Below are 25,307 nucleotides of genomic sequence, written 5' to 3'. Positions count from 1 at the left end.
TTCCTTGTCCTTGTTGAGGAGGTACAAATGCTGAGCATACACCTACCTTCCTGCCTTTAGGACCCGGGCCACCAATTCCATCTCGTCCATCATCACCCTAAAATTGGAAAGCCGAAGTCATTAATATGTAAATGATACGTCATATACAAACAACTTAAACCCCACAGGTCCAGCAGCACCAGTAGAAAGAACCCACTGATGCCACAGGCCTTTGAGAAACTCTTAAATGTTCTTTAAAGTTCCTTAAGTATCCTTAGGGGTGTGAGGGCACAGCCACACTCACCATCTCTCCTCTTGGGCCTGGCTGTCCATCCGGCCCTTTGGGTCCAGGGTTTCCAGGCTCACCCTAAAAAAGAGGAGCATTTGTTAAAGACAGTGCTGAAACTCCAGGCAGCTCTGAGCCTTCCCCACCCCGTCAATACTAGCTGTGGTAGAAAGGCATGACTGGACCTACACAGCCCAAAATTCTTCTGAGTACATACTCTTTAGTGGGACCTTTGGTGATTTCAGGAAAGATGAAACCTTCCTATATGGGCATTTTCTGAGAATCTGCCCAGGAAAGTTGCTCGGGAATCTCAGTTGCTCAAGGACTTATGTCTTTCTGTTCACTGAAATGGGAGCCTAACGAGACAATGAGCACAGAGTTGCTTCTCTCCACCCTGTGCAAGCCCAAAAGGTTCATGTCATGTATTTATTTGAACCCATGAAAATCCAGCAGCTTTTCAATGCAGCTTTAGTTGTTGATGTCCAGTGCTCCTAAAGACATACCTTCCTTCCCAGGGGACCAGTCCTGCCACGTTCTCCTGGGGGTCCTGGTGGCCCACTCCCAGCCTGGAATGGAAATGGGGAGAGGCATTTTGGCAACGTTCAAGAAAACTTGAGTGCCAGGAAGCAGGGAATTAGATGACCACAGAAATCATGTATTGACTACTAGGGCTGGTGTCTCTCAAAACACCTCAGGAAATTCAGAAGTCTGATTCATGTTTGGGAAAAGCTGGAGATCCAGCTCAATTCAATGCAAATGTCAGCAGCAATTTATATTGTGCCTAAGAGAACACCCACGGGAAAACAGGAGGGGGAAAATCATGCTGGGGGTGGGGAAATGCAATCTGGCTTTATGTAGTTGAGTGTGGCTGAGGAATGCAGCAGGAGGGAGAAGTAAATACATGGGGTGGCCCCTGCAGACATGTGAGATGGTCATGCTTTAGAGAATGAAACATCACAGAGATGCCCCACCAGTCACTCAGGGGTCCTCTTTAACCAACATTGCAATAATGGGCCAAACACTGAAGTCCTGAGCCTTCTGTGGTTGTTTTTAGCTCTATCTCTTCTGTAACTCTTGATCAAGAAGTCTTAAGCGTAAGTTGAGAGGAGAATCATGCTGGAAGCGTGTGTTAAAAGAGAGCAGAGCAGAGCTGGAGCCCTAGGAGAGGGGAATGTGAAGACACATTGGAATCTTATTAGTTCAACAACAGCAGAGTTGGGCCAATGTCTGGGAAGCAACAGAAGGATTACCCTGGGTCCAGGGACACCTTGCTCTCCTCTGATCCCTGGTGTGCCAACCGGGCCAGGGGGACCCTGTGTGGGAAGAAGAGAGAGGCTGTTAGCACACATGGGCAGAAACACACCGAGATCCAAGGGGAAGTAGATGCTGCAGTGTCTGAGGGATGCTTTGCAAACACGTCACACCTTGGCTGGTGCAAATGCAGTGGTAGGCAGGACAGCCAGGCCACAGCACACCCAAAAATACCCAAATCCCAACAGTCAGTGGATGAGACTCTCTGGGGAAGTGGCTGTGATGAGGTAACACCACAGCATCATGAGGCAAGGCCTTTCCTCTGCTGGGAACTCACTGACCTGTGGCCCTCGCATGCCTTGCTCTCCAGCTGGCCCTGCTTGACCAGGAGCGCCCTTGGTGCCCTGGAAGTATAAAACAGGACAGTGCAGGTTAGCATGGGAGGATGTGGTCAGCACCATGGGAAGGGAAGGGTACATCAGGGTATCCACAGCTGCACAAAGAGCAGGGAAGAACAGTTTTTCAGTTGGTTGTTTTGTTTTTATTGGTTTTTTTCAAGATATGGTGATAGCAGACAATAAGCACAGCGATGGTGGGGGCAATTTGCCTCCTGTAATTGATGGGCATCAACCATCCTGCTTTGGCCCTGTTACACTGCTCAGGCAGCACATGGGGACAAAACATCCAACCAAGGAATTCTGTAGGAGACAGGCAGGCATGTAGACAGCTGGTTCTGCACCGAGTCCAGCAAGAAGCACACAGGGAGATGAGCCTGAGGAGGAGGAGGAGTTGGGAAATTTGGAGGAGAGAGGAGGCAGAGAGGAACAAGCCAAGCCTGCATGTCCCTTCTCTTGGCACGTCTCTCTGGGTGCTGAGGCTGCCTGGCCCATGGCATGGCAGGAGCCCCATGTGCTGTCCCATCACCACCTACCTTAACTCCTATGGGTCCCCTTCGTCCTGGCATGCCCTGCAAAAGAAGGAACAAGGAGGCTTGTTGATCTAAAATGTAAGCACACCTTTCCCTATTGCTTTTAGATCAGTGCTTCTTATCAATGCTTCTTACGGCCCAAAATTACATTTGGATATTTTAAACTACATGGGGGGAAAGGGAGAGGGAAATTCACACAGTCATCTCTCTTAAATCAGACTAGGGCATTTTTTCTCCCTCCTCACATCCCCCACATATTTGAGCTGCTCCCTCATGATGCCAGGAGTGTGTCACCATTCCGGGGACGGGAGGGACATCCCAGACATCCCAACCCCAGTTTGGTTTTTCCCTTTCCAAAACCAGCAGCCAAATGCATATGCATATCATGGTATCACAGACTGGTTTGGATTGGAAGGGACCCTCAAGACCACCTCATTCCAACCCCTTGCCATGGGCAAGGACACCTTCCACCTGACCAGGTTGTTCCAAGCCCCATCCAGTCTGGCCTTATGTATAAATCATGTAACTCCACTGATCTGAGCACTGAGTTATTTGCACAGGAATAAATTCCACTTTTAAAGTCTCTACAACAAGCCAGGAAGCCATGAGGCATTTTCCTTTTGAGATTTTTTTGGTTTTTTTGGGGGGGTGGCTTGTTGGGTTTTGAGGTTGAATAACTGAAGTTTGTGAAGCAAAATACATGGAAAGGAAGGAGGGGGACAGTTATTGTCAATCTAAGCTTGGGCCTTGCTGACTGGAGGTCTGGCAACTCACCCTCCTCCCAACTCCACCTTCTTGGCCCTCGAGCCCTGCCGGTCCAGGATCTCCCTAAGGGAAAAACAAAACTCAAGTGAGAGCCCTGAGATGAGCAAGCACGGGGAAAACAGATTCAAGTCTCAAAAAATGTCTCCTTTCATCCTTTCACACAAGTTAATAGTCCTGCTTTGGTGGGAATTCTTCTAACAACTCGCAGAGACTTTCCATCAAGTTTCTGAGCCAGCAGAAGTCAACATTCCTATTCTTTGGGCAATGCCTTCTGACAATTTAAGATGCATTTTTTTATTGTGAGCTGATGTGAAAACAGATGGGTTTTGAAATTTTCCAAGGAGCATATGGGTTGTTATTTTTTATTGCAGAGGTTTCAGGTGAGTCAGGAGGTTCAGATTTGGTGTAATCGAATCAGTTCTCTGCTTTTGTATATGACCCATGAGAATTATACGAAGGCAAGTTCCAACTACAAAGTTACTTTCAGAGGTGATACCCCAAAAAGGCATTGTAAAATAATAATAATTTTTTTTAAAAGGTGCTTTTTACACAAAACATCTAAACTGACTTCTTCCCAGAGAAAGTTTTGTTTGCAAACCAACAACATTTTCTAGTGGAAAAAAAATATTCCATCTGACAAGGCACGATGATTTTAAGAAACTTGCATCTTTTTGGCATCATCCTCTTTTCTCCCTTTCTCTGGCCCATTCTGTTGTAAAAACCAAAAAACAGCACAAGACAACAAAGAAATTTTACCATTGGTCCAATTTCACCCTTTTGTCCTCTGGGGCCTCGTTGAGTATTATCAGCTCCTGAATCTCCCTGAAAGCAACAGAACAATGAGAAACATGTGTGTAAGTCAGACATGAAAATCAAATCTCATAAACTGCTCTGCTAGAGCTGAGAACCAGCTTTACTTTTTTTCCTTTTTTGACTGAAATAGATGAAGTATTGCTGCTGTTTTCAGACAGACACAGTTTTTCAACTGAGAAATAATACTGAAGACAAGGAAGGGGAATTTCAATATGGTGAAGCAGCAATTGATGGGTTGGTATTATGTGGTGCCCACGTCACCTCCGAGTCCTTGCTCTGTCATGGGACCTGCCACTGTCAAACAGCATTTAATAAGCCACAGCCACCCTCTCTGATGATCCCGGGATCAGTGGAATGTCAGTGGAAAATCAAGAAGATGTCTTAGCAGTATTTACCGGATCTCCACGGAGCCCACGGTCACCTCGTTCTCCTCGTTCACCCTTAACTCCCTTATCTCCCTGTGGGAAGAGGTGGAGAGTTAGGAAGAGCAGCTCTTGCTTGTTGAAATAATCTCTGCCCAGCCCTCAATGCTGAGGGGAGCATGATGGCTTTCCACCCTCCCCTGGCTCAAATCCACCTCTATGCCATCATTTAGCCCCGCTCTAAAAGTGATTAAAACCTACCCTCCTGCCAGAATATCCCTTCTCTCCAGAGGAGCCAGGCAAACCCTTGTCTCCCTAAAAAAAAAAGAAAAATATTTTAGAATATTTGCCACTTTCAAGGTGTTTTTTAGATACTTCACTGAAGCATCAAAACATTAAGAGAAAAACAATTAAAATTACTGACCTCTTCTCCATCAATGCCATCCAGACCCATTTCTCCCAGTTCACCCTGTGGAAGGGAGGCAAGAGGCAAATGCTTACTGAGTGGAAGGGGAAATGGGGAGGGGTTGTTGATGTGCCACATACTCACACTCACTGCTGTGGCATGAGGAAATAGTTCCCTACCTTCTCTCCTGGGAATCCCCGGGAACCCTAAAGAGAAGGAAAAGGGAGTTACTCCACTTCTGTCCAGCTCACTGCCATAGGACAGTGGAGAAGGAGGGTTGGGCTTGGTGGCAGACCCATAGTCACAACCAGGACAGACCTTTCCCTAATTTCTCTTACGTCAGTGTTTGTCTTCAGCTGCCTCCCCAACACTTGTGCCAAGATAAAATATGTGGGGCATGGGGGTTAATCCAGTGGATCCAATAAAATATCTCACTCCTTAGCCACAACTCTTCCTTCACTGATTTTTCTCCCTGCACCTATTTTTATGTTAATCCAGAGCCAGTCCTGGTGCCTTTGTCTAAGGCTGAACAGATTTTTAACAAGACTCAGTATCTCAGCTGCAACTAATGGACTTGGTTCATGCATTCCTCTTCTCCCTGCCAGAGGATCATGTGGTAAGAACAAATGGTAGGAAACATCCCCTTAACTTCACTATTTCCTATTAATATTACATGTTTCACCACCTTTTCTGGCTTGGGGTACAGCTGCTGTCCTGGACCATTAGCTCAAGGTTCCTCTTTAAAGCCTCAGCCATGGCTCACTTGATTCCCTCTTCCCCAACAGCACAGTTCCACCCACTCACTGTCCCAGCCCTGTGCCAAGACACGCACATCCATCTCTTCCCAAGTCTTTCCCCCAGAGCCAGACTGCAGCAAATAGATCATCCTTCTCTGTGGATTGAGCCTGGGCCTCTGGGCTGCCTTTAGGCTCTTCATAGCAACACCAAAGTCACAATAGCCTCTGAAAGCCCTGGTGCCTGGCCAGATGGACACAGCCACTCAAGGGCACATGGCAGAGGCTGTGTGACCTCCTAAAGCAGCAGGAGTTACCCATGGGGGACTCCCACCCACTGGACTGTGGGTCTGCTCTGTGCAGGCTTGTTCCACACATACCTTTGTTCCTCTGTGCCCAGGGCATCCCTGGAAACCTTGTGTCCCATTCACACCTGGTGGTCCACGCTCACCCTGGTGCATAGAGAGGGAAAAACAAGTCAGGAGTTGCCTGTTAAGCCTATTTCTGTGGCTGCCTGCCACAAGTAGTGGCTAGGAGGCACAGGAGCAGTAGGTTTTGCCTGGCCACCCCACCATCTCTTGTCCTTCATGTAGAGACCAACTACAAGTCTTCATCATCGAGAGAGAAACATCCTTCCCAGTCCCTCAGCTGAGAAAGAGCTTTGTGAAGCATCTCTTTCAGAATTAAAATTATGAGGCAAAGCCCTCAGAACTCTGCACAGATGTCTAATCCCACCCTGACCTTCAAGCCCCAGGAAAACATTGCCTGGCATGTGATGTCTCACAGCAGCCTTTGGCCCTTGCCTGCACTGCAGGAAAAGCCATGAGCATCATCAGCCCCTTGGCCTCAGCTTCATCCCTTGGGAGCAATGCATGGAAGGATGTTTATTCCAGGGCTGATGTGGGATTCATGCAGAGTTTGGATGAAGAATGTTAATAAGAATTCACGTTCTCTGCCATGTGATGGACAGGAACATCACTCTTGGTTCCACTTTTGGACTAACTCGAATCTTTCAGCTGCAGGTGGTATGGATACCTTTGGCATAGGCTGCAGATTTGATGAAGTTGAGGATTTTATTTGCCTTGAGGAATGAGATGAGGAGTGAGACTCATCTCTGTGAGATGAGTCACATCAAATAATGGGAGTTACTCCCCCATCATCCTTCTCCAGCTCTAAAGAAGCTCCCTACTGACTGTCTCTCAGGAGAAGTTGGAACCAGCAACTCAGCCTGTCAGGTGTGGGAAACTCAGAGTTCTGCTGTCTCTTCTAACCCACATCCACATTTCCAGCAGAAAAATATTTGGAGGCTTTTCATTTAGTGAAAACACCTCCAAACACTTGACTATGGCGAAGTCCCCATGTGAACGGGGGCAGTCACTCACCGGTCCTCCTTCATCACCAGGATAGCCTCCATATCCCAGATCCCCTGTGACACCCTAGAAGACAGCAAAGAAAATTGTGAATTCCTTCATAGTTCTGTGACTGATACTCAAGGTTCCCCTAGATAAGCACAAAGCAGCTGCTTGGTAATATGTATTAATGAGAGATATAATCTTCTTTTGATGTTCCTAAATTGTTTCACAGGACAATTCACCCGGTCTTTCCAGACATTTATCCCTGCCCTCTTGGATGTTTTGCAGCACTGAGGCTGTGGGGGAATGGGAAGAAAAGCAGCCCTCAATTGCTCTGCATGTCCCAGGGTCAGTTTTCAAATGGGAGGAGTAAGTGGAGCTGATCTCCCCATTAACATCATCCACTGCAACTACACACCCTGCAGGTCACCACCAGGTTCCTGTGCACAGGGACCCTTCATCCCCAGATGAAGTAACTTACCTTTGGTCCTATAGGGCCTGGCACACCTCTGTCCCCTCTCTGCCCTGAGCACTTGCAGGGGACTTTGCAGCACGTCCTCTCTGCGATGTTGTCCTGCAGGAAAAATGGGAAGTGAAAGTGTTAGAAACCTGCCAGAGCCCCAACACCTGATTTTGGACATCAGAGGGAGGGTTTAAACAGAAACTGCATGGGGCAGAATTCGTAGAGTGCATTTAGTAAGACATCAGTCCTCAGAGTAATTCCTGTCACTGAAGAGAGAAATCTCATCTCCAAAGAAAAAAATTCAGGCTGTGGAGCAGGCCATGAGAAAGTCACTGCAGTGAGCAGCTCAGCACAGCAGCAACACACAGGCTGAGAATGATTCACAAGCACATGGTAAATGAGAAAAAAAAAATGTTAAAAAGGATGATATGGACTCAGAGAAACCACAGCTTGGTTTTACATCATCCAACAGAAAGAAGAGGGGGGAAAAATCACTTTCTTTGCCAAGTACATTGCTGGCTGCAAACGCTTCCTGCCAGCTTTGCACAGTTACATTTTGGAAGGATTCTCCTAGGCTGGGGAGGGGCTGAGGACCAACTCTCATCCCAAAACCCAAGGCTCACTCACAAGTAGTTGTACTTTGATTTATGGGGAAGGGCCCAGCAAGGTTACCACAGGGACCAGTGGTTAATCCCAATCTTATTAATTCTACTGGAAAAGGTGCTCAGTCATGCTGGTAGCAGCTGAGAAGTTGGGAGGAACTGGACATACTGAGGTTTACAGTAAATTATGTCAACACTCGAGAGGGACTATACATTAGGAAAGAAGTAAATCTATGAAGAAGAAAGAATCATGGAATGGGTTGGGTTGGATTGGAAGGGACTTTAAAGGGTAACTCCTTCATTTGTTACAAGCACGTCTAAAATACAGGCAGTGTATGAGATCAAGGAAAGAAACCTCGAAAGCAATGCTTCTATAAGAGCTTTAGCATTAACCAGGCATGACAGGGCATTACTGTAAGGTTAAAAAAACCAACAGTGTAAACACAGGGAGAAGGCGGGTTTTTGGCACTGCAGCTTTTGATGGCATCTTATCCCATCCCATTGACCTAAAGCCTCAGCTGGAGTAGGGCTTCTTCAAGAGTGGGAAGAGACTGGGATCTGCTCTGAACTTTATTTTCTGTGGCATTTGTGAAAAGAGCTGACATGAGGCAGGGAGGGGAGAGAAGCAGAGCCAAGAGGGTGTAATCCAGCCATGGCTCAGCCCTGCAGGAGATCCAGCCATGGGCTTTCCTCCAGCATTACAAGGCAGCACTGCCTGTGCCAAGTTACTTACAAGCTGCTCTGCCAGCTCAAAATCCAAGTCCAGCAGATTAACTCTGAGTGGTCTGTTGTAGGTGAAGCCACGGCCAAACTCCAGCTGCATCAGTCTGTCAAAGTTGGTCACTCGGTCCAGCCCGACAAAGATGAGAGCATTGACTCCTGGCAGGGAGAAGCAGAAGGGGCTTTGTGACGGGGAGAGGTGCTCTGCAGGGCCTCTCCGTGATAACACATCATTATCCACATCTTTGATTGCAAACAGAGCCTTTTCAATAGAAAACAAGCATCTTTAGACACATCCAGCATAAGTTGCTCACACACTTAGGTGGCAGCAGGCAGCTAAACATCACTGGAAGGCAGTAAAAAACAGCAAGTGCATGTAGAACTCACAGAATCCTCAGCCCTTACTATCAAAAGCAGATAGATTTAGGAGAAATGGTGGTAAAATGGGCTACATGCTAATATGGACTATAATCACTGCCTGGAAGAGCAAAAAAAAAAAAAATTACCTTCTGAGTGTAAAGTAGATGAAGCAGCCTCCAGCTGATCTATCGGCTCATCTGCACCATCAGTAAAATGGATTATGACCTGAAAGAGAAACAAATTTCTGTCAGGACCCAAAATATTTCAGGTGTGGAACACAATCAGTGTGTAACCTGAAGGGCTTATTTCCAATGCTTCATCTGAGAGAAGGTGAGGGAACTTGTACGCTTTTTCCAGGCTGTGAAGCTCTGCATTCCTGTGCCAGGTTCCTGTACATTCCTGTTCCTGTACATCATGCAAGTGTTACTAGAGCAGAGCACAGGAAATATCTGAAGAGCAGTAATTTGCAGCTAAGCAGTGATTGTGGGAACTGACTGCAGTGATGCTCATCAATTGTCAGGACAGAACTTTGACAATGCAGAGAGAATGCAGCAAACTAGTAGGGCTTAAGTGACTAAATTTAAGGTGAGTAAATTCAATTAATTTATTTTTTTAATTACTATGAATTTACAGTTTCTTTACCAGTTAAGGACATCAGAAATCAGCTTTGCTGGCCAATACCATCCCAGAGGGTTTGGCCTTGACTCACCTTGGTGCTGCCAGCAGGTGAGGACCGGAATTTGCTCAGGTAGGACCTCAGTGTATCTGCCCTGAGGTAATAGGCCCCGCGGGTCCGCATGTCCAGGAACTTCTCCAAGAGCTCAGGCCGGTACTCAGAGAAGTCCAGGCCCTCCACAGGTCCCCCCTGGGCCTGGGCCATGATGGCCACCCTGACGTTGGGTGCCTGGTTGCCAGTGCAGCTGATCTTCTGCATCTGCGTAATCCTGTTCAGCACAGACTCCACTCTCGACTCCAGACCTCGCTGGGAGCTGAAGATGTTTTGACCGGGCCCAACATCACTGACATCAAAGCCAATTATCACGTCTAAGTCACAATCTGAGAGGGGAATGAAGAAAGAGAAGAGCAGTGTGATGATCGGTTTTTAAGCAATGGATTTTCTAATTACTCTTTTAGCTGTTAATGAAGACACTGCATCAAGAACTGACACCACTTGCTGCACAAGTGCCTTCTGTTTCCTTTCACCATAGCAGTGATTACCTGGGAAAACTTATATTTTAATAACTTTCTATTTTTAATTTTAGCAACAGGAGGAGCTGCCTAAACCAAGTCCGAGAGAATTTTGCATTTTCATCAGGCAGCTAAGACTGCTTCTCTCTCTCCAGCACATGGAAACCTGTCAGGATTTGTGCAGTGTTCATCTTCTGCCTGTGCTCAAAGTGAAGCTCAGAGAATCACAGAGAGATGTTAGAATTCTCTCTGATATTAGCCACACTGCCTGGTTAATATCTTAACCACACTTGGGATAAGTCAATACCATCAGCAGTGGTTTGCTTTTCCCAGCACTCAGTTTTTCTCCTCAGCTGGAGCTGCTACTCAGTTCAGGGCTGTTGTGCCTCTCCTGCTTCTCCAGAGGTTTAGGAGACGCCTCTGCTCAAAGTCAGAGGTCTGAGCCATGGTTAGTCAAGCTGGGAGTAGGACTGGCTGCAATGTAGTAAGTAAAACCAGCTGCTGGGAGTCTGATCTGACAGCAATACCAGCTCACTTACTCACTACAATTCCCCTGCTTGACTTCTGAAGTAGCCAAATCATGGGATTCCTTCTTAAGACAATTTTACCTTAAGCTGCAACCACAGGTGCCCTGGTATTTCCTCATGTACTTGTCATGAAATCAGTGGGCATCCTGGATGATCTGGCAAGGGAAATTCTGGTTTTCTCCTCCATTGTCTAAAGGGGTTATAAGAGAGCTGGACATAGGATTTGGACAAGATCTTGGAGTGACGTCAGGGGAAATGGCTTCCCACTGCCAGAGGGCAGGGTTAGATGGAATACTGGGGAGAAATTCTTCCTTGTGAGGGTGGTGAGGCCCTGGCACAGCTTGCCCTGAGCAACTGTGACTGCCACACCCCCAGAAGTGTTCCAGGCCAGGCTGGACAGGGTTTGGAGCAACCTGGGATAGTAGAAGATGTTTCTTGGCAAGGAAGTTAGAATGAGATGGTATTTGGAGTCCCCTCCTATTCAAACTATACTAAAATTCTATGATTCTGTGATTTCCAACATACCATGCATGCCTGAATGGCCAGAAATTCCAATTATATTGTAATAGACACAGGGAGGGGCAACAAGGGCCATCACTTTTCATTTTGTCAAGAAACAAGTTGGTCTGTTGAGATGATACTGGTAACATGTCCCTGTGAGAAAGTCTAAAGTGGGATTTAGTCCAAAGGCTGAATGTGGTGGTAGGAGACCAGCGATTTAGTGCCTGGCTGTCACATCTGAAATGAATTCCACCACGGTGGCACCTCTGTGCTCATGTTACTCCAGTCATTTGCAAGCTGAAGACCATGGAAAGGCAGCTCATATACCAAAAGTTTGCAGCCTACATCAGACTCCTGGAAGAGGAATGAGCCCATTCTTCACCTCAAGCCATAGGCAAAGAACAGCATTAGGACAGACAAGTCCATCAAAACACACTGGATATTAAAAGTCACCTCAAGAATGACCTGAGAACATTATGAAGGGATTGCGCTTACCTCTTGTCACATCTGTTGCTCCTGGGCACAATCTCTCCTCCATGGCAGCTTCCAGTGTGACCAGGACCTGTTCATTCAGCTCTGACAGCTCCTGGGCTGTGGATGCTCTGAAACTCATGGCACTCTCGCTGGCCAACAGGCTGACTTCCTTCAGGTCAATGTTCTTCACACCGACGGCGAACACCTTGACACCTTTCTGCGTGATTTCCAAGGAGGCCCTTGGCCCATCATCTGTAGATTTCCCACCCGTGACGATGAAGGCAATCTGGGGCACCCTCTGGTCAATCCGGCTGCCGGCCTCCTTCACAAAGTGTCTCTCCTGGATGTGCTTGATGGCCGCGCCGGTGTTGGCCACTCGCCCGCCTTTGTAGATGACTTTGTTGATAGCATCTAAAATTTGAGCTTTGGTGGAGTGGTCCTTGAGGAAAAACTCATCAGTGACATCCGAGTTGTACTGGGCCAGTCCTACCTGGATAGAGTCGCCATCCCTGTAAATGGCATCCACCACAGAGTAGACAAACTGGAGAACTTCTTGGAAGTTATCTCTCCCCAGATTGATGGAGCCATCCAGCAAAAACACAATATCAGCCTGCTTTTTGCCTCCTGAAAAGATTACAAAGAAAACACGATTGTTAGTAATTGTTTACAGCATCTTTAACATTTAAGCTGCTCAGAACTTTGTGAAGGAGCACCTTGCAAATGAAATTTCTCTCTCCTTTCTACCATTTCAGTTTCATTGATCCTTGGCAGGATTTTACATCCATACAAGAAAATTTTTGTATAACACATTACTTGAGGCACCCTCATCTCCTTTCAAATTTAATTATATCCTTTCCTAACTCAACAACTTCAAAGAGTTCTTTTAATCAATGCAACTAAAGGTCTGGGAATCAAACGGTGCTATTGCAGAATCATTTTCACTTTATACAGATACTATCCATACTCTGTTCAGAAAAGTCTTCAGGATGAAGAGCAGCCTTACCAGGTAGGAATGGTCCAGGTGAGTCTGTTGTAGGTATTGGGAGTTCGTCAAGAATATTCTGCACTCTCTTTTCTAAGGTTGAGAGCCCCGTGAAGTCCTGTACAACAAGCACACGCCCAGGATCATTGGTAATGACCTGCAGCTGGTCCCTGTCCACATTCCTGGCTCCGACACCCAGAGGTTTGATGTTTGTGGAAGTGATCACTCTGGCAGGTCTGTCCACGTCATCCTGGGACCGGTCTCCAAGGATGACCACCAGGTGCTGGGGCACTCCATCTTCTATCCTGCTCCCCGCAGACTTGATGAAGTAGTTCTTCACCACGAAGTCCAGAGCTTTGCCAGCATTCAGGGGAGACCCACCTCTAAGCCTCAAGCGGCGGATGGCTTCCAGGACAGCATTTTTGGACTTGTGGGTCTTCAGGTAGAACTCAGGGAAGACACCATTGCTGAACTGCACCACCCCAATCCGCACTTTGTTTGGCCCCACTTCCAGCTGCTGGACAATTCTGCTGACGAAATCCCGAATATGAGCAAGCCCATCTGGTCGAACGCTGTCAGAGCTGTCAATGAGGAAGACTATGTCCTTTTCATCTCCAGAAACATCTGTGGGGAAGCGAGAAGAGAGGAAATTATTGGTGTGCCAAGCTTTTGTTTAAGCTTTGCTGGAGGATTTCTGTGCGATCTGCTGTCCTGTGAGGTAAAACCACGTGGCATATTTTGGCCAACTTTAGGCATGGTGTTTCTGGGAGCCTCTCCAAAAGGGCCTGTGTACAAGTGAGAATGTGTGTCTGCCTAGTATTTGAAGCAGGCATTAATTCCTCAGAGCCTGTTTCATTCATTAATACTCTTCTCTGGATTTGTCAATGTTTCCAGCAATATTTTGCCCCAGATTTATGCCTGTTTCCTAGAGAGCTGCTAAGTGGGAATAGGAAATTGTACACATTGTGTATTTGAATTGAAATTGACCCAAATTGGTGTCATGTTTAAGTACTTGAGTTGAAAATCATAGGTTATAATGTATTTAAGTACTTGGGTAGAATTGCCATCTATCTGAAGCTTTCCTCTCAAAATTGTACATGTGCTACAACTTTGGTTTTAACTTTGGTTTTAAGGAAAATCTTGATTTTAAGAGGTTGGGCAACATTTGTTTGAGTAGCAACCCGGAGAGGGACAGTGCCTTACCTATGGGGGGTTGCACATCTCCCAGCAGCCGCCTGATTTGGTCCACAGTCAGGGTTTCAATTGGAGTCAGCAGCTTCTGCTCGAGGCTGGGCAGTTCCTGGAAGCTGGAGACTTGGAACACATATTCAGGACTAAGGGAAATCTGTATCATCTCTTCAGTATCCACGTTCTTTGCTATCATCATAGGTGCCACCCCCACTTGCTTGACTTGGAGGGATGGATACTCAAAGTCATCATCAGACTTGCGGGAGGAGAGGATGACCAAGAACTGTGGGACGCCTTCCTCTATGCGGCTCCCGGAGGGCCGGGTGAAGATGGTCTTGGCCACAAACTCCAGGGCCTCCCCCACGTTCACCAGCTGGCCACCTTTGGACCGCAGCTGCCTCACGGCGCTCTGCACCTCATCCTTGGTGGAGTGGGTGTTGAGCAGGAACTCCACATGGGGATGCTCGCTGAACTGGACCACCGAAATCCTGGTGGTGTCGATGCCCACGTCCAGGTTGCTCACGATCCTCCCGATGAGGTCGCGGACAAGGTAGAACTCCTGGGCGGCGTAGCGGGAGCCGTCAACCAGGAACACCACGTCCCTCTTCACACCCGCTGCAGAACAGAAGCATTGGTCAGAAGAAGCACCAGGAATTGCTTATGGAGAGCATCTAAGCTCATCATCTATACCACTGACCCATGCCTCTGGCCACGGGGATGGTACTCCTTTTCTCCCTGCCTGGGATAACTCCTGGGAGCCCCAGCAGGAAGCTCTGGGCTCAACCCAGAGACACAACCAGTCTGCTAGGCACATCACAGGGGGGGCAAGAACAGCAACTTCCAGAGCAAATGAAGCAAGAGGGAGCAATGGGACACCTGGAAAAATAATTCCTTGTGAGATCTCCACCCAAGAAAATGTAGCCTGGTGGTAGTCCTTATTCATGACAGGTTGCTTTACATTCAGAACCACCCCTCTTTCTTTGGCTTTTCCCTCTAGGAAATATTCTATCCTATTATTCTCTCAACTTCTCCCTTTTCAGGCTTTTTGAGTCCTAATGAAGTGTTTTCTGCAGTGGTAGTTCAGGTAATTCAGAGCCTAAATTATTGCAGAATATCACACTGATAAATGGGGGTGGAGGAGAGTGGTCTGGTTTAAAGGGGAATGAACGAACAGAGTAGAACAGTGAATTTCTAAGGGACTGATCCAGGGTGGATACTCTTCATAACAGACGTAGGCTGGCTGGATTTCATTCCAAGGGAGACCAGAAATATAAGATCTGATCTTTCTCCTGATGCCTGCTTCCAATTTCCCTTTCCCCAGTGAATGAAGGAGGTAAAAGTAGGAAAAATCAGCATGTCTTACTTTTAGCAGAAAGCTGACCTTCATTTATAGTGGCGTGAAGGTGTGGCACACACCTAATGCCACACTAAATCACACAATTTCCATTCCAGAAGGAACAGCATGGACTTAAAATCCATCCACTTAAAATAAAATTAAGGCAATAGCATTTACTTTGTGGGTCTTCCATGTGTATACCTCACGGACCACCTCGAGGGGCTGGGCTTTAAGATGGCTCAGTTTAATTGCACAGCTCCTACTAACCCTGAGTGCACCAACAGGGAGACCACGACAGACTTGGAGTCTTAGCCGTGACCATCTTTGCTTTTCTCAGTTTGTGTTGCAGCCATGATGTTACTAAGCATCATATTTTGCCACTGGCTCTCAGTGCAGACACAAACATCTTCTCACCTGGGCTGGGTGATGTAAAAACCAGGTCAGGGGCAATAGATTCTATTTCTTGCTTGGTCAGCCGGATGACTCTGTTGGAGACGACCTGCTGCACTGAATCCAGCTGGCTGAAATCAGGCACAGAGATAGCAAAATCTGGGAGGAAGGAAATGGTCTGCAGCTCTGTGAGGTCGGCATTTCCAATCCCAATGCCAAAGGGCACCGTGCCACTTGTCTTCAGGACCACTGAGGGCCTCCTGACATCGTCCTGGGACCGGTCAGCAGTCAGCAGGATCAGGAACTGCGGGACGCCCTCCGCTATTCTGCTGCCACTTGACACCGTGAACACATTCTTGATGAGATAGTCGAGGGCTGCCCCAGTGTTCAGAGGAGACCCTCCCATGAGCTTCAGCTGTTGGATGGCGCTGATAAGATCTGCTTTGTCCTCGTAGGTGTCAAGCAAGAACTCGGGCTGGATGGTGTTGCTGTACTGTGCCACGGCCACGCGCACCTTGTCACGACCAACGTCCAGGCTCTCGACAACTCTTTGGACAAACGTCTTCAGTAGAGGGAAACCTCTTCTGACACCATCCGAGCCATCAATTAGAAACACCACATCCTTCTTCTCACCTCTCTCAACTACTGTTTGAGACAAGTAAGGAAAGGGGGAGGGAAAATGAGATTCTCTGTTGGAGTTGTTAATATTCGCCTCATACATTGAATGGAAGGAGTACAAAGCTCAGGAAGGGGAAGGCGAGGTGTCAGGAAAGGTGATTTGATTCCTTTGCCATCGGATGCAATTCCTGGTGAGGAAGCAGATGGGTGGAAGTCGGTGGAAACCAACATTCCATGTGTTACCCACCGAGTCATAGAATCATAGACCCACAGGAAATAGGGTGCCAAAGGACTTCTGGGTGCCATCTCCTACTCGAGCATGGGAGAAGCCAACAGTTCCCAGAGGGGGCATGGGAAGGTGATATGTTAAAATATGCACCAGGAGCCTTGGATCTTTTGTTCCCAAGAAACAATGAGTTTCTGGATGAAATGGTATACGGAGAGTGCTCACAGGGAGATGGTGAGGAGAGAGAGAGAAGAGATTTTCTGATGAACTGAACTTAGAAATAAATACTTCCAAAAAAATTAAGAAACTGCTGGAGAGGACATCCAGCTGAAAATGCTGAAATGTTCTTCTAAAATGCTAGATACTGATCTTTGGGGATTTTTTTCTTTCCTATCTTCAGGCATGAAAAAACATGCTAATTGTGACCAAACTATTTTTCTTAAAAAAAAAATCAAACAAAAAACCACAAAGAAACAAATAAAAAATCTCAAAATCAAGACCATGAAGTTTCAAAGATGAGAGAACTTTGACCTGTTATGCTGCTGACCAACAGAATTGCAAAGTTTTATCTTGGCCAAGCAGAAAACATCACTGCCTCTCAAACACAGCAACTGCTGGAGGACATCCCAAAAAGAACTGTTGACTTGTTTAGAGCAAGGTCCAGTGGGACAAGCAGAAGCATGATCTGCCCCTCTGAAGAAAATATTAATTATCTAGTTATGAATGCTTAGCCATATAAAGAGTTAACAAGGGCAGTTAAATTTTTAATGCAGACTTCAGATCAAATTTATTTCTTAGGAGGATCGTTGGAAGCCTGGTGGGTTAATGCAGAGGACAGGAATATTAATGTAGGTGGGAAGATGGAGCAGACATTGCCTGGTGTATCCCAGTTTCATATACTTCCTTTTAACTTCAGGAACAATGGAAAAGTCCTATTAAAATTCCCTGTGTAGCAGATAAAGAAGAAAAATATATGGTTTCTCCTATGGAATGGATGTCTTTCAGCAAAGATTAATAGGAAAACTGGGTGGATGCAGCTGTCCCTGAGCAAATAGCACAATTATTAATAGTCCTTGGTGGTCAAAGGGATTCCAAATAGTCTAGACAAGACAAAAAATATTTTAAAAGTGAAGATGGAATTCAAGAGCACTGATTGCACAAGTCTTGATTGAGACAGAAACTGCACAAATATGGGAAGGGTCATGAATCCGCATGGAAAGGATGGGGTAGGAGATGACCAGGGGGTGCCATTGCCACACTCTGGTCATTTGGAGCAGGCTGATGTTGGGGAGACAAGGGTGAAAATGTAGAATAAAACCTACAAGGAATGATTGAATGAGCTGGGTACACAGCTGGTAACACAAGGACCAAGACAAGATCTACATGTCAAGCCTAATGTAGATGAAAAGGCTGCCACACAAAATTCAGGAGTGAGCTGGCATCTGATTCCTCAGGTTGAAGGAGATGTGGAAGTCTTGAACTGTGTCTAGGGAGACAGAAGTATGACACAAAGGGAAAGTGGTGTCTGATAAAAGCAATTGAAGTAAGTCATTATGGGATCTGGGAAGTCTACCCCAATGGGTTTCCAGAACAGATTAGATCAATGTCATCTAGTTCTGGGCAAAAAGATCCTGCTGGGGACAAGGGTGTGTAGCAGATGGCACCCTGAGATTCCTTCCAGCCCTATTTGTCTTTTATGTTTCTATGATTCTAAGTCCATCTGCCGCTTTACAGAGAGAAGATATGGGTGCTATTACACTTTTCCTTGTTTCCACCTCCTGTTGGGAGATGAGCTAATGCTCCAGTTAGGGTTGACTCAGGAACTCACACAGCTGGACATGTATAATTTCCAGTACTGCGGTGTAAATTTATTGTTGTGGCCAAGTGATTCTTTTGAAGACTTTCTAAAAATTATCCTTCAATTAATCCATCTCATCTACTGAGCTTGAGTGGTAACTGAGTCAAGAGCATCTGATTTATTGGTGTGTATGTAGAAAATGTAGAAACTGCCATCATACCCTGGAAGAGATAACAGAGCAAGAGTGAATCCAGTGTGCTGGATTCCACTGCTCCAGAAAAGGGAAGATGGCAAGAGAATTTGAGACAAGCCAGTATTTGCTTCTTTTAGCCCTTGCCCAGTATTGCACATCAATTAATGCAACACCTCTGGGACAACTGCAACCTGTTATTTCAGGTTTGTCCCATGTTCTACACACTGGAAACAGCACCAGCTGCAGCTCTTGAAGCTGAACAAAGGCATTTTCCCCACTTATCATTAAAATTTGGTTTGGCAGTTCATGATTTGCTGTATCAGAGTGTGAGCAAAGGAAACTCCAAGTACAACAGCAGTTTCTACACAATCATTTTAAACATCACCAGACCCAAATGTTCCAGTTACCAATTAATTGGGGCATATAAGTCATGTCTTTCAGCCTCTTGGAAACCCTGAGGCTCCCTGTACCTGTTGGCTGAAGCTGGACTGTTCTCAACAGGTTCACTATGTTTGGCTGAAGCTCTGAAATCCGTTGGAGGGATTCAACGTTCAGAAGGAATTGTGGGGCGTAAACAATCCTTTGCAGCTCTGTGGGGTCAGCATTTTTGGCTTTGATACCAAAGGTTACAACTCCAGCATGCTTCAGAACATCTGATGGCTCCTCCACATCATCAGCTGATTTCCCAGCAACAAGAAGGATCAAAAACTGAGGAACCCCTTCTTCGATCCTGCTTCCAGCTTCCCTCACAAACAGCCTTCTTATAGCTTCGTCAAGTGCAGCTCCAATGTTCAGTTGCTTCCCACTTTTAAGCTTCATCCTTTTCACTTTGATAAGCATATCTTGCTTGGATGAGTATTCAGCAAAGTCAAATTCAACTTGGACGGTGTCACTGAACTGAGCTACAGCGACTCGCGTGGCATCGGAACCCACGTTCAGGTCAGAAATTACTTTGTGTACAAAATCCCGGACGGGAGGAAAGCTGCCCAAGAGGTTGGTTGAGCCATCAATCAGGAATAAAACATCTTTCTTGCTTTCTAGAATAAATTCACAAATGAAAAAGGGGGGAGGGAAAGAAATGAAAGCATTTTTCTTCTTATATGTCATCCTAGAAAATTGTCTACAAGTTAGATGGGTTTCAGTCTTTCAATATTCTCATTTACCAAAGTTTTCAAAGTCTGCAGAACTACACAGCACCTGAGGAAGAAGGGGAAGTAAGGACATGTCTATTCTAAGACTCAACAAATTCAGGCAGCAGACAGAAATATCATATATTGTACGACATCAGATCACATCATGAACTGGCTGATTTTGGTGATGTTTTGGCAAAATGTTGACAATACAGACACAAAGTAAAGAAGCAGTGGAAGGCTGTTCTTTTTTGTTTTTTTTTTTTCCTATTTGAAGGCTCAGTAGACAACAAATAAACAGTACATGCCCATGTTCACAAGGCATTCTCTGCATCTTCTCCCACTTGCATCACAAGGAGCACCTAAAGCCATAACAGCCTTTCACCTGTATCAATTTTATGCACTTTCGATCTCACTGAATACCCAAGGCAAACCCAAGCTTCTTGTACTTCCATATTAATCTTAATGGTCTCTTTTCCATACTAACACATATCAGTTGTTCTTATGTCTTCATGGGCACGTAGCCACAATAAATACCTGTTTTAAGAGGGTTATACTTGCCAAAAGCCTTTGGGTTTAATATTGGAGGATAACTTTGAATTTCTGGAGTAAAATCTAGCCTCTGTGACAGCCTGATGACATCACTTTGACCAGAAGTGGTTCTGGGGATGGATTTATCCACCTGTTCCTCACTAGACCTCTGCTCCTCTGTGTTCTTTAGCATGAATTTAACCTTTCCACACCACTTCTTGTGGTCAAAAATCTCACACTTCCATTGCCTGATTTAGTGCACATGATACATTTACAGGTTGTGGCCCTATTATGGGAACAGCAAGGGAACACCAGAGTCAGTGACTGGTGGACACAGACTCACTCAGGTCTTCCTTTGGTTCTGACCTACAAAAAGACTTAAAACTGTGCTTTTTGAGGTGTGGTAGCCATGACTTGTACAGAATTAAAAGCTGCCAGTGTCAAGCCATGTATTCATAGAATCATACAACAGTTTGGTTTGGTTTGGTTTGGTTTGGTTTGGTTTGGTTTGGAAGGGACCTTAAAGATCATCAAGTTAAGCACAGCCATAACCACTTTGACGACTCGGGGCTTGGACACATGTCAAGGTGTACAACGGAAACAAGAAATTCACTTAAACAAGTTTAACTTCATGCAGTCGGCATGCAGGAAGGTAGGTATTACCTGTTGGGGCGAGTGGAACCTCTTCCACACCTCCACTAACATATGTTGTTATGGGCTTATTTAACTCCTGGGGTAAAGCTGCCAGAGCACTGAAATCATCCATAAAATACACCATTCTTGGATTAAAGGCAATCTTTTCAAGCTCTGCCTTATCCGCATTCCTAACGCCAACAGCAAAAGTCAGCACTCCAGCCCGAGCTAATTCATTGGAAACTTGGAGGAAGGGGTCAGCAGAGCTCCCTGCTGTCACCAGGACTAGGACCTGGGGCACTTGTTCATTTATTCTGCTCCCACCGGCCTCCGTGAAGTGATTCAAGAGCACAAAGTTCAGCGCAGAGCCAGTGTTCAGCACAGAGCCCCCCTTGGGCCTCAGCTGGCCCAAGCGCTGGATTATGTCAGATTTGGTTTGGTAGGAGTACAGGGAGAACTCGGTTTTGGGAGTGTCGCTAAATTGCACTAAGCCAACTCGTATTTTGTCACTGCCGACATCAAGGTAGTTAACTAGGGTGGCAACAAAGTCCCGCACATAGGGGAAGTTGGCATTTCCAACGTTGAGTGATCCATCCAAAAGAAAGATGATATCCCTTTTGGTTACTTGAACTGCAGTAGAGCACAGAAAACAACATGAGACATCACAGAAAACAAAAATGGGGAATTTTTTATCATGTGTGCATGCAGCATACGCCGTACACGCATGTGAACCGTGTTAGGCAGGGGAGAGAGAGAAAGAAGCAAGGGTGTGATCAGCATAGAAGTAACAAGGACCTTGCTGGAAATGACTGAATTGAGCAGGGAAGGATTAGCAACACTTTTAAATATCAGGCCCAACAGCTACCTGAGGATACCTGCCTTCTTGAGCTCTGCACTTTACTGTCTGTTGCTATAGACATCCATTTTGTGGGCTGTTGAATGGGGAGAAATTCCCCACTTTTGGCAGTAAGCAACTAGCTCTTGGTTACTTTTTTTAAGGTTAAATCCTTCCTGGGCTATCTCCAAGCATCTGAGCTCCAGGATACAGGTCTACACCCCAAAGACACCACAGGGTCATCACCCTGTGCTCTTTTTTGGCTCTAAACATGTCCAGATCACAGACAATAATGCCAAGCTTTTAAATAAAATCTCAGAGAACTGATGTCGTCCAAGGCATCCCCCTAGATGCCTTCCTCCAAATGAGTTATTCAAAGATTTATTTATGTCCATTGCTAATTCTGCCCATTATATTTGTGCTTAAAGCATTTCTGGCTAAATTCATCCATTCTCTAGCTTGCCTTGTCCTTGTAAGCTTGCTGTCCTCTATACAATATATATAAATACTGAGTTATTCAGAACAAAAAGGAAATAAAGGGCTCTTTAGAATACAGTGATGGCTCTCCGATTTTACAGATTGTCTTGGCTTTCTGTATTTTTTAGTTTTTCCCAGAGAAAGGCTGTTCAAGGCCCAGGGTAAGACAATAGGCAGTTAAAATGCAACTGCCCACTGTCAAAGTCAGGTTTTCTATCAATAATAATTTGTAGGAGTAGGATATGATCCCTTGCTTATTATGTATGTGAATAGCTGTGAGCACAAAAACAAAAAAGACTGGAAAAAGAGAAAAGCTGCATGAATAACCTTTAAAGTACAAGAAAACACAGGAACATTTTTATTTACATTGAAAAATAAACACGTCAGGTTTGGTGTATAGCCATGCAAAACTGTATTAGCTGGAAACACACTCTGAAACAAAGCTTATTAAATGATAAATACTGTGATATTCATCTTCATTAAGGACAAATATTGGCAAACTGATTTCAAAATGTCATCTTCTCATGTAAATCAGACACATGCTTTAATTCTTGCAGGATTCTTTCCAAACATTCTGTTTCTTTTCCACTGTGGTTTATAATTTTAAATTACATGAGAAACTAGAAAAAACAAGGACACAACTCAATGGCTACTTAAGCCAAGGGAGCCTCATTATTGATCTTACTGGGAGCTGGAGGAAATCCTGGTTTTCCTAATGTTCATATGCCATGAGACAGAAAGGTTCAAATATGATCTAGTACAACATGGATTTCATCTTAAGCATCTTGATTGTGAAGAAATCCTGAGAAATTTGGCATAAAATCCCTATGCAGCTGGAACATCTCTTGAAATGCAGGGAGAACTTCCTCAAAAGACACGAGCCTATCAGTTGGTTTCTTCCAAAGTCTACTGATGTCAATGGCAAGGACAATTAAAAATGGTTTTATGGAGCTTTGGATCATCTTCCAAATAGATTAAATGAAAATCAACACTGAAATATACTTGCATGCCTCTTAGGGCTTGAGCTGAGTAAATAATAAGAAAACAAAATACATTCTTAAAGGGTCAGTTTCAGTCCAACAATGTCAGCTCTGAACATCTCCACAAATAAGCTGGCTTATGTTCTTTAAACTCCTAAGAAACTTCTGCTTTGCTGAGCAAACACCCTCTATGGATGATTCCCAAACTGAGGAAGAGACTTTAACATTCACAGATGTCCCATTCATAGGCTACACAGACCCTAAGAAGAGCAAAAGCCTCCACTGAGCAATTTGGGTACCTAACTAGTAAAGCACATCTTCCACATCCAGGCCTTTAAATGTTGGTGACAAAATCAGAACAGGATAAAAATCTCCAGGAAGGAATAAAGCCGTAACAAAGGATAAAGATGTAACAACCATGCTACCAAGTTCACTAACCTGCTCATGCACTCACATTTAACCAGGCTGGAACATGCGTTTGATGTGGTTTTCCCCATTATCTCTACATGTTATTGAATAAGAATTGGCAAGCTTATATACCACACCTCCTTAATTAGAAAAAGGCCATTAATTACCTGCCGGTGGCTCTGGAACAATCACTCCTCCAGAGAGTGTCCGGATAGGTGACAGCACTTCAGGAAGGATGGCTTGCATGAACTGAAGGCGGAAGTCATTTGGGTTGAACACAAAATCTCGCTCGTGAGCAATTTGTTGGAGCTCTGCCAGGTCAGCATTTCTGGACCCAACGGCAAGGGTCACTATCCGGTTCCTTTTCATCTCCTCCGCGGCTTGGTCAACAGCATCCCTGGACTTACCCCCAGTGATGAGCACCAGCATGGGCAGCACCCCTTCCTCCATCCTGCACCCGGCAGCATTGGTGAAGAAGTTGTTCCTCACAAAGTCCAGTGCCGAGCCAGTGTTGAGTGTCGTGCCACCCATGAGCTTCATCTTCCTCACATTGGCCATCACATCCTTTCTGGTCTGGTGGGTGTTAAAATAAAACTCTGGCTTCACGGTGTCTGCATACTGTGCCACCGCCACTTGGATCAGGTCGGGTCCAACCTCCAGCCTTTGGACAATTTTGGCAACGAAATCACGAATTGCGTTAAAGGGGGCAGTCCCCAAAGCAGTTGAGCCATCTATCAGGAAGACTATATCCTTCTTGTTCACTTCAATAACTGCAAGTTAAATATGAACATCATGTTAGCCTTCGAAACACACTGCATCAATTCTCTGTCAACAGCTCAGACACGTTCAGGACCTCTTGTTTGCTTGGAGTACTGCTACTCTCAACACCTTTAAAAAGGTCTTGCTTTCCAAACAGTACTCTTTTTTTTTAGGCTCTAGCAGGAGGCTAATATTAAATCTGACTGTTTCCCCTCTCTAAAACAACGAAGAGTTGAAGAGTTGCAAAAACTGTGATTTTTTTTTACACACTTGAATATTAAAATACATGTACATGTCAAAGCAAGATTGAAAGGCAGTAAGGAGAAATCTTGGTATTCAGAGGGCATGTGAGGTAAAATAAGCAGGTGGTGCTCCTTCTATCTGCTTAGGAACCACTTGAATGGTGGTGGTTTGGTATAAAAAGTATTAGGCTCCTGAGAGCAATGAAACAAGGAAAGAACAGTCTCCACCTACTCAACACACCTGACTTTTGAGTCTTCACATCTTAAATCCTATTCCTTATCTAACAAAAACAAGTTATGGTTTTTCTCAGCACAGCTGGCCCAGTCATGGATGAGCTGGATTATGTTCTGGTGGCCTTGTCTTTAACAAACAGGTTCCCTGGCTTGTAACTTCTGAAACTTTATTATTGATGATGGCACAGGACACAGAAAGGACACAAATAGATTTCCAGTGCCTTGGCTAAGTCTGAAGAAAGATAGTTAGGGAGGAAAAAAACCTTGTTGTGTGGCACTGGAACCAAAGTATCATGATATTTAATACAGCAAATATATATTTTAAGGTAGATATTAACAAGACAAATATGTTTGTGTTAACAGCATTATACATGATTATCATGGTGCCTAATCTTGAAACCATCTTTTAGACAAATCCTCTCACATCATCACCTCCCTGATTTCATGCCACTGACGTAAGAAAGGAAACTTTCTGTTGCTTCCAAGTCACGCTGGAGCACTGTGGATGATTGTGCTGTGTTTGACTTGGGGTATCCTTAAATCAGCCACTCACCTATGAGCTCCTGAGACGGGTTCAGGATTCAAGGAGGCAGGTCCATCACCTCCCAAGCTTACTGCCACACCCAGTGAACAGCC

At 45.4% G+C, this 25,307-nt stretch overlaps 1 protein-coding gene across 1 annotated transcript in view; it reads right to left on the bottom strand.

The window, feature by feature from the left end:
• Window positions 1-25,307, bottom strand: part of COL6A3 (collagen type VI alpha 3 chain) — a 48,887-nt gene that overhangs the window by 14,802 nt on the left and 8,778 nt on the right. Inside the window, exons 4-29 of the mRNA XM_062506662.1 lie at window positions 23,604-24,206; window positions 20,767-21,366; window positions 18,913-19,479; window positions 15,632-16,252; window positions 13,897-14,496; window positions 12,715-13,317; window positions 12,534-12,542; window positions 11,733-12,332; window positions 9,731-10,077; window positions 9,168-9,246; window positions 8,675-8,820; window positions 7,358-7,450; window positions 6,907-6,960; window positions 5,905-5,976; window positions 4,970-4,996; window positions 4,809-4,853; window positions 4,646-4,699; window positions 4,418-4,480; window positions 3,966-4,031; window positions 3,219-3,272; window positions 2,448-2,483; window positions 1,858-1,920; window positions 1,516-1,578; window positions 769-831; window positions 284-346; window positions 47-97 (exon numbers count right to left, since the gene is read on the bottom strand). Coding sequence (XP_062362646.1) covers window positions 47-97; window positions 284-346; window positions 769-831; window positions 1,516-1,578; window positions 1,858-1,920; window positions 2,448-2,483; window positions 3,219-3,272; window positions 3,966-4,031; window positions 4,418-4,480; window positions 4,646-4,699; window positions 4,809-4,853; window positions 4,970-4,996; window positions 5,905-5,976; window positions 6,907-6,960; window positions 7,358-7,450; window positions 8,675-8,820; window positions 9,168-9,246; window positions 9,731-10,077; window positions 11,733-12,332; window positions 12,534-12,542; window positions 12,715-13,317; window positions 13,897-14,496; window positions 15,632-16,252; window positions 18,913-19,479; window positions 20,767-21,366; window positions 23,604-24,206 — 5,642 coding nt within the window. The remainder of the gene's footprint in view (window positions 1-46; window positions 98-283; window positions 347-768; window positions 832-1,515; window positions 1,579-1,857; window positions 1,921-2,447; window positions 2,484-3,218; window positions 3,273-3,965; window positions 4,032-4,417; window positions 4,481-4,645; window positions 4,700-4,808; window positions 4,854-4,969; window positions 4,997-5,904; window positions 5,977-6,906; window positions 6,961-7,357; window positions 7,451-8,674; window positions 8,821-9,167; window positions 9,247-9,730; window positions 10,078-11,732; window positions 12,333-12,533; window positions 12,543-12,714; window positions 13,318-13,896; window positions 14,497-15,631; window positions 16,253-18,912; window positions 19,480-20,766; window positions 21,367-23,603; window positions 24,207-25,307) is intronic.

Source organism: Cinclus cinclus, chromosome 21, assembly GCF_963662255.1.
Source record: "Cinclus cinclus chromosome 21, bCinCin1.1, whole genome shotgun sequence".
NCBI classification, from domain to species: Eukaryota; Metazoa; Chordata; class Aves; order Passeriformes; family Cinclidae; genus Cinclus; species Cinclus cinclus.
Note: the sequence above shows the minus strand (reverse complement) of the source record. Positions and strands in the feature narration are given on the sequence as shown.